Raw genomic sequence first — 7,691 nt, forward strand, 5'->3', positions numbered from 1 at the left:
GTTACTTTACACTGCCTATAGTGGATATAAAGGCATCATCTCACCTATTTGTTCCTCGCTTTGATAAAAAACAAAAACAAAACGTTGCCAGCTGTTACACACACACACACACACACACACACACACACATGCACACGCACACTCAGCAGTGTGAGTGCAGGAGACCCCAGCACAGCTGAGCTGACAGATGCTCAAAGACAGAATGTGGGTGGGCTCTGTGTCTAAAACACTGGTGTCACCCACTCAATTGGTTGTGTGACTCATAGCCAACGGTCACAGGGGGAGGTCAAGTAACAGGAATACATTTACACCTACAGTATTAAAATAAATTAGTGTCAAGTACCTAGATACTTAGTTAGGACTAATACAGGAACAAATACTATAGGGCTGTGCCTGTGGACTACTTGCTATATAATAGTCTAGAGCTGGGAATGTGAAACTGACACAATAAACATTTCTTGTTTTCAATTAGGTAATACATCCATTTTGGAAAGACGTTTGTTCTCTGATTGTCAATGATATTATGATATTAAATTAAAATGTCAAAGCATTTCAATATTTTCAAAAACAGTAATACGTGGGTGGGCTATTTAGCTTTTTGTCGTACAATGAAGTATATAGGGAGGGCATACGTTTTTATAGATTAATATTGCATACTTTTTCAACTATTACTGTTTAAGCTGGATATGGCTCGTAGCTATAGTAGCCTAATATATTCAGCATGGTGATGTAGCCTACATGCAGAAATCATTTTAGTGGACATATAGCCTATACATTTTGTCCCAAATCATTATAATCAGAGCATGTGACATGCTACCAGGGCAGTGTGTTGACCTTTGACTGGTTTCTATAATAATGGGATACATCACTAATTATCAGTAAAATGAAAAGAGAGTTCATTCCATAGTCTACTACTCTGAATCCAAAGATTCACACACAGGCGACAATAGGCTCCCCGTTAACTTCCTGGGCATGGCATTAACAAGATGCTTGAAACCTTATCCCACGAATAACATTTGCTTTGGCGTCCACCCGCTCCTACTGGGGTGTTGAAAACGGAGAAATGCCTCTTCGCACCATCACAACCCAACACCCTTCCTCCGCATGCATGGGCCCACTCCATACATGGGCGTCAAGGAGGCTCGGTGCCGGGAGGGGCCTCCCCACAGCCCTGCTCTTTGCAAGCTCTTCCATTCATGGAGACTCGGCTCAATGGCACAGGGGGGTCACCAAATAAGGGAAGAGGGGCGCGTCTGGAGTAGAGGCGGCAACATGTGGAGGAGCTGGGCTATAAATTGGTGTCAGCCCTCTGCATTCTCTACCACACTACTCTCTCTCTCTGCCACTACTTCTCAAGACAGGAACAAGCTCTTGGTGCTGATCTGGTGAGTAGCATAATTGATGAACTTAATACATTATCTGCTGAGGACGTGCACACTGGACTACCTGGAGACGCAAACATGGGATTAACTTCTATTTGGAACTTTTGATATCTGTTTTTTCATGTTTGAATGTCGGGTATTTTACAATAAACTATGTCTACTATGGATGGATTAGGTTACTGACAAATGGACACCAGTCTATTCCTATCCTACCTACAGTATGAGGACTATTTCACCAATTTTTTCCCCCACTTACTGTATCAGCTGTAAAAGCTAGGTTTTTTGTTGGTAGTGGTGGCACCATCATTAACTTGCATACTTGCATCACTGTTGTCCTGGCCTACCCCAACTCTATTCTGGGGCGATCATTTGGCCAAAATGGCAGATCTCACAAGCTCACAACCATCACAATATGTGAGCTTGTAGATCTGCTATATTCAGTGAAGAGATTTGGTGTAGAGGTGATTCCAACTGTAGTCATGTTAGTCATGTTTAGGATGTAGAGCGTAGAGGCGTAGAGCCTCTTTGTACACAGTCATGTTTAGGATAACATATAATTTCTTTTTTTTTGTAAAACATTTTTTCTCTGTCTGATAAATGTAATACACCTTGTCCCAACAGAAACCCACCTGACATCATGTGTGATGACGATGAGACTACCGCTCTTGTGTGTGACAACGGCTCTGGCCTGGTGAAGGCTGGCTTCGCCGGAGATGACGCTCCTCGCGCCGTGTTCCCATCCATCGTGGGCCGCCCTCGTCACCAGGTACGGCTTTGCACAAACTTTAGCCTTTGAGTGATTAAAAAGTTATTGATTTATATGTCACCGTAGGAAAAAGACTTTGATACATACAAATAATAGCGTGGGGCTAATATTTGAGGCTTTTGTTCAGTGGTTTCCAAGCGTTTTAGCTCGAAAGAGAAAAGAAAGAAAGTAGATGTTTGCCCGTGACCCAGACTAGTGAAAATGGCAAATCTACAAGCTCACAACGCGTTGCTTTGTGCCGCTTGTGAGTTTGCAGATCTGGTATTTTCACTACTTCTTAAATGTTTTTATTTTATTTTTGGAAACTATTTGATTTTATTGATGAAATATGTTGGAATTGTTTTTAATTGATGAAATATTGTGACTTATACTGAAATAAACAAAATAAGGGGATACTCGCAACCCATAACAGTTGAGCCTCGACCCAAACATGGGTCCTGTCTTTAGACGTGTCTTTAGATGCTTTAGATGTCCCTCTCTGGTTTGTAATTAGACATCTCCCTTCTCTCCCCACAGGGTGTCATGGTGGGCATGGGGCAGAAGGACTCCTACGTGGGGGACGAGGCCCAGAGCAAAAGAGGTATCCTGACCCTGAAGTACCCCATCGAGCACGGCATCATCACTAACTGGGACGACATGGAGAAGGTGAGCATCCATGGTATATGGCCATGACGCTGTACCCAAAATAGCAGAACTACAAGTTCACAGTGCAACGCACAGCGATGCGCTTTGTGAACTTGTAGATCTGCCATTTCTGGCACGCGACACTGACGTACAAAGTATAAATCGCACTGGGGCCCTAGTCTTTTTTGGCATTTTTTTGACAGACGTTGCCCCACCGAAAGAAAGACATGGCACTCAGACGTCAACGAAAATAACTTCAGACTTTAGAGGAAAAGCAGGGCCATGCATTTATTATGAGTCTGATAAAAATATCACTCGGTAGTATAAATCATGCTTAGAAGTCCTAGTAATCTGGGGCTCTGTAGTCAGATCCTTAGTCAATTTCCTGTGGTCCTAAACTAAAGGATAATAATGGATTAATTCCATTTTTGGAATGAGGACAATAGCTGTGAATAATATGAATAAAAAAAGCATTGATCAGCTAATTGTAACCTCATGATAAGGAGCTGTATTGAGCCTTTTTTCTTTATTATAATTTTTGCTTAATTGCCTTTACAAATCTCTCTGCCTCTCCTCAACTCCTCAGATCTGGCATCACACCTTCTACAACGAGCTGCGTGTCGCCCCTGAGGAGCACCCCACCCTCCTCACTGAGGCCCCCCTCAACCCCAAGGCCAACAGGGAGAAGATGACCCAGATCATGTTCGAGACCTTCAACGTCCCGGCTATGTATGTGGCCATTCAGGCCGTGCTGTCTCTCTACGCCTCCGGCCGTACCACAGGTGAGACCAGATGCTCTAACTGTAGGAGTTACATACTCGGGCTTGAGGCAATGGCTTTTTTGTCCACTCATCCAGAGCAGCTATAATATAATCTGTAATTGCAATATTGCCTAGTCTTTATAATGCAGTATAGTTAGTCATAGTTATATTAGGCCAAAGTTGTAATTGCTGCATTAGGTCAAAGACAAAGTTGTAATTGCTGCTACACTGTTGTTATGGAACCAAACCTCTTGTGTACTCAAGCATACGATATGTTGAATGTTGAGTTTTAATGCATGAAAACAAAACATTGTTCTTCAGATCTTTATATGATAAAGATGCGGAATTATATCATACAGAATCATTCATCCGAAGCCATTGGACTACCGTCTCTTGGTTTTAGGATGAGAATTTGATGAAGACCTTTTATCATTCTGAACTGAACTGGCTGCTGTCGATAGAGCTGAAATAACCATGAGTCCTTCAATAGGTATCGTTCTGGACTCTGGTGATGGTGTGACCCACAACGTGCCCATCTATGAGGGTTATGCCCTGCCCCACGCCATCATGCGTCTGGACCTCGCTGGTCGCGACCTCACCGACTACCTGATGAAGATTCTGACTGAGCGTGGCTATTCCTTTGTCACCACTGGTAAGTAGTAGCACATAACAGTTTTACTACGACAAACTCTGAGCCTTTTGTTTGGTGTGACGGCCCCTCCATGCAATTATCCAGTATCCATGTAGCATCTCAATTATATTACCATTTAACGACATGAACCCTACTATCCTTATTCTGGTCATGTGTTAATTAGTGAACATAGGCAAAATTGGGGAAAAAAACATTCAGTATGACAAAACCGGATGTGCAATACTGTATGGCAAAATGTGCAAGGACTTGAGCATATATAAATGAGTCATTTAACCCAATCAAATGTGCAAAGGAGTCAGCATATATACATAGAAAGAGTCATTTGTCAGGAACTGGTGATTGTGTAACAGTCAGTTGTTTTTAACTTTGCATTGCTTTTACAGTCTCCGTGTTTTTGTTCACCAAATCATTTGGGTTGTCTTCAAGTACATAAATGCTGGACCTGATCATCTTTTAATAGACTGTCTGAAACCAATATGAAATTCTTGCCTGTCCATTAAACACTCCCGTGACCTTCCCCGACAGCCGAGCGTGAGATTGTCCGCGACATCAAGGAGAAGCTGTGCTACGTGGCTCTGGACTTTGAGAACGAGATGGCCACGGCCGCCTCCTCCTCCTCCCTGGAGAAGAGCTACGAGCTGCCCGACGGCCAGGTCATCACCATTGGCAACGAGCGTTTCCGCTGCCCTGAGACCCTGTTCCAGCCTTCCTTCATCGGTGGGTGTCCCCTCCCCTCCCCTCCCCTCCCCCCTCCCCCCCTGCCCCGAGACCCTGTTCCAGCCTTCCTTCATCGGTGGGTGTCCCCTCCCCTCCCCTCCTCTCCCCCCCTGCCCGAGACCCTGTTCCAGGCTGGCGTTTGTTTTGTTTGTGTTTGGCACCCTGCTGCTGACAAAAGCTCCTCTGAACTGAGCTGAGAAGTTGAGAACACATCCATCACACCGCATCACATCAACATATTTATTCCTCCTCACCTGTGGTGGAAAGTAACTAAGTATATTTACTCAAGTACTGTACTTGAGAATAATGGTGAAGTACTTTTGCTTCTCGTACTTTATTTCCAATTTTCGATATTTTTACTTCTACTCCACTGCATCTCAGAGGCAAATATTTTACTCCACTACCCTTTTAGTTACTTTAGTTACTAGTTGTAGATTGTAATTATTATTACAAAACATACCTTAACTATTAACTATTAAAGTATTTAAACTATTTGAAAATTGATGTTCTTGAAGATCTGCTACTTTCAAAATATTTGAATACATTTTATACATAATGATACCGTGTAAAACAGGGCATTTTGCACAATGAGTACTTTTACTTTTGGTACCAATACCAATGGTAATATACTCAAGTACATTTTTATTCCAGGACTTTTACGTCTAATTGTGTTTCTACATTGCCGTATCGATATTTTTACTTAAGTAAAGAAATGTAGTACTTTTCCCCCCACCACTGTTCCTCACAATATACTTCCCCTCTTCTCACCACAGGAATGGAGTCTGCCGGTATCCATGAGACTACCTACAACAGCATCATGAAGTGTGACATCGACATCCGCAAGGACCTCTACGCCAACAACGTGCTGTCAGGCGGCACCACCATGTACCCTGGTATCGCTGACCGCATGCAGAAGGAGATCACTGCCCTGGCACCGTCCACCATGAAGATTAAGGTGCGTGGATCTGCCACTGCTGTGTGGAACTGTAAGCTATAGGAGGCTTAGAAGCACACTGACTTTATTCACTATAGGCGACTGTTTCATAGCCAATCATTTAGAGACGCTTATTTGGGGGTCCTCTTTGATTCTTGTGAAATCAGCACTTCTTTTAATGAATAAAACGTTATTTTAATGTCATGGAAGCTAGAATCCCTATTCTGGGGTGAACATTCTGCAAAAATTACAGATTTACAAGATTTTAAGATTTAGATTTTTAGATTTTGTTTTCCAGAAAAAGGAAGGGACTAAGTATATACAGTAGAACATTTATTTAACCAGTAAAAAGACATGGAGACAAAGTATAATTTGCAAGAATGCCAAGAGAATGTGTAAAGAATAGACACTACCAAAAGTATTGTGCACATAACAGTCACCAGCCACATAAATACAATTTATGATAAAAGCAAAGCAATGATAAAACACCAGTAAAATAATAATAAACGTCAAAGCAGGAACAGCTTGTGGCGAGAACTTCCGCTGTAATCTTTTTAAAAGTCCTAAAATGAGATCAAGGAGTCTGGATTGAAGGTCTTTCCAAGCCCATGGGCCAAAATAAAATAGGCTTCTTTTGCCAGCCTTGGTTCACAAATAGGGCACAATATAGCATGTAGCATAAAGATGTAGCAATGTAGCAAGATGTAGTAATAACCGACATGAAGTTAAAGATGACCAACCGACTAGTGAATACAAAGTGCAATGATGGGTCCTGAATGCAAAATTAGAGATAAATCTCAGTGAAGCATTGAAAGTATAAATAATATAGCGGTGGGACAAACCGAACTATAAACAGTGTCATCATAATCTAACTTGGACAACAAATATTCAGATGGTACACCGGCGCATATGTAAAATTATATATGAATCTGGGGGTCCTTGACATGAAAAGTAAATGTTTGAGAACCACTGGTTTAAAATAAGCAGCTCCACTTTAGAAACAAGCCCAAAACAATGCAACCTACCAATATTTACAAATGGTTTAAAAGAAAAACAAGCCTAAAGTCACTTATTATAATAAATGGACATGGCAACACTGACTGGTCCTGCACTTTCCTCACTCTCCCTCTCTCTCTTTCCCACAGATCATCGCCCCCCCTGAGCGTAAATACTCTGTGTGGATCGGCGGCTCCATCCTGGCCTCTCTCTCCACCTTCCAGCAGATGTGGATCAGCAAGCAGGAGTACGACGAGGCCGGCCCCTCCATCGTGCACAGGAAGTGTTTCTAAACGACAACCCAATGCCAAACACTCTTTACATTACCTCCGCCTGCAGATGTGGATGTGAGAATGACAGACGTCCAGACAGCCTTTTCCTTTATGATTGTTGTTGTTGTTGTTGTTGTTGTTGTACAGTTTATGTTTACACACAAAGTGCAATTTATTATATACTGTATGTGCTTATCTTTTTTGAGAAAAAAATGAAATGATTTTTACATGGATATTTATTGATTTGTAAAATAAACAAAGGACCAGGACCTTAAGCATATTGTCAAGTCGTCTGTTGAGTTTGTGGTTTGGGCAAAATTGGTATTTCAACCTCAAAATAATAATAAATAGTAATTAAAGAGATGGGGAGACCCCGAATTAATCAGAATATAGAGCCTTAACTTTTAAACACATTGTATTTTTTTTACAAAAGAATATCACTTAAACTTCTTCCTCTGTCAAATCTCACAATAGTCAATATAACAAGCTCACAATGCTTGTTTGTAGAATTCCTTATAAACTAAGATAAAATAGAATCAGGTTGAAATTGAAGCACTATATTGTAGCTACAGCTGGGTCTGCTTCCA

General features: G+C 41.7%; 1 protein-coding gene across 1 annotated transcript; it reads left to right on the forward strand.

Annotated features, from left to right (window-relative positions):
- Positions 1-1,329: 1,329 nt before the first annotated feature.
- LOC308333708 (actin, alpha cardiac muscle 1-like) lies at positions 1,330-7,379 on the forward strand. The gene is made up of 8 exons (XM_080790161.1): positions 1,330-1,385; positions 2,004-2,148; positions 2,665-2,793; positions 3,359-3,554; positions 4,024-4,185; positions 4,711-4,902; positions 5,676-5,857; positions 6,982-7,379. The coding sequence occupies exons 2-8, from the start codon at positions 2,020-2,022 to the stop codon at positions 7,123-7,125; spliced, it is 1,134 nt and encodes a 377-aa protein (XP_080646287.1). The 5' UTR covers positions 1,330-1,385; positions 2,004-2,019; the 3' UTR covers positions 7,126-7,379.
- The last annotated feature ends 312 nt before the right edge of the window (positions 7,380-7,691 follow it).

The sequence above is a fragment of the Protomyctophum bolini genome (genome assembly GCF_963924005.1).
Source record: "Protomyctophum bolini genome assembly, chromosome: 19".
NCBI lineage: Eukaryota > Metazoa > Chordata > Actinopteri > Myctophiformes > Myctophidae > Protomyctophum > Protomyctophum bolini.

Bases quoted from the DNA above. Each gene is read 5' to 3' on its own strand.
- LOC308333708 (XM_080790161.1), top strand. From the start codon at position 2,020: ATGTGTGATGACGATGAGACTACCGCTCTTGTGTGTGACAACGGCTCT. The intron at 4,186-4,710 runs GTAAGTAGTAGC...CTTCCCCGACAG, and splicing joins CTATTCCTTTGTCACCACTG to CCGAGCGTGAGATTGTCCGC. The intron at 4,903-5,675 runs GTGGGTGTCCCC...TTCTCACCACAG, and splicing joins GTTCCAGCCTTCCTTCATCG to GAATGGAGTCTGCCGGTATC.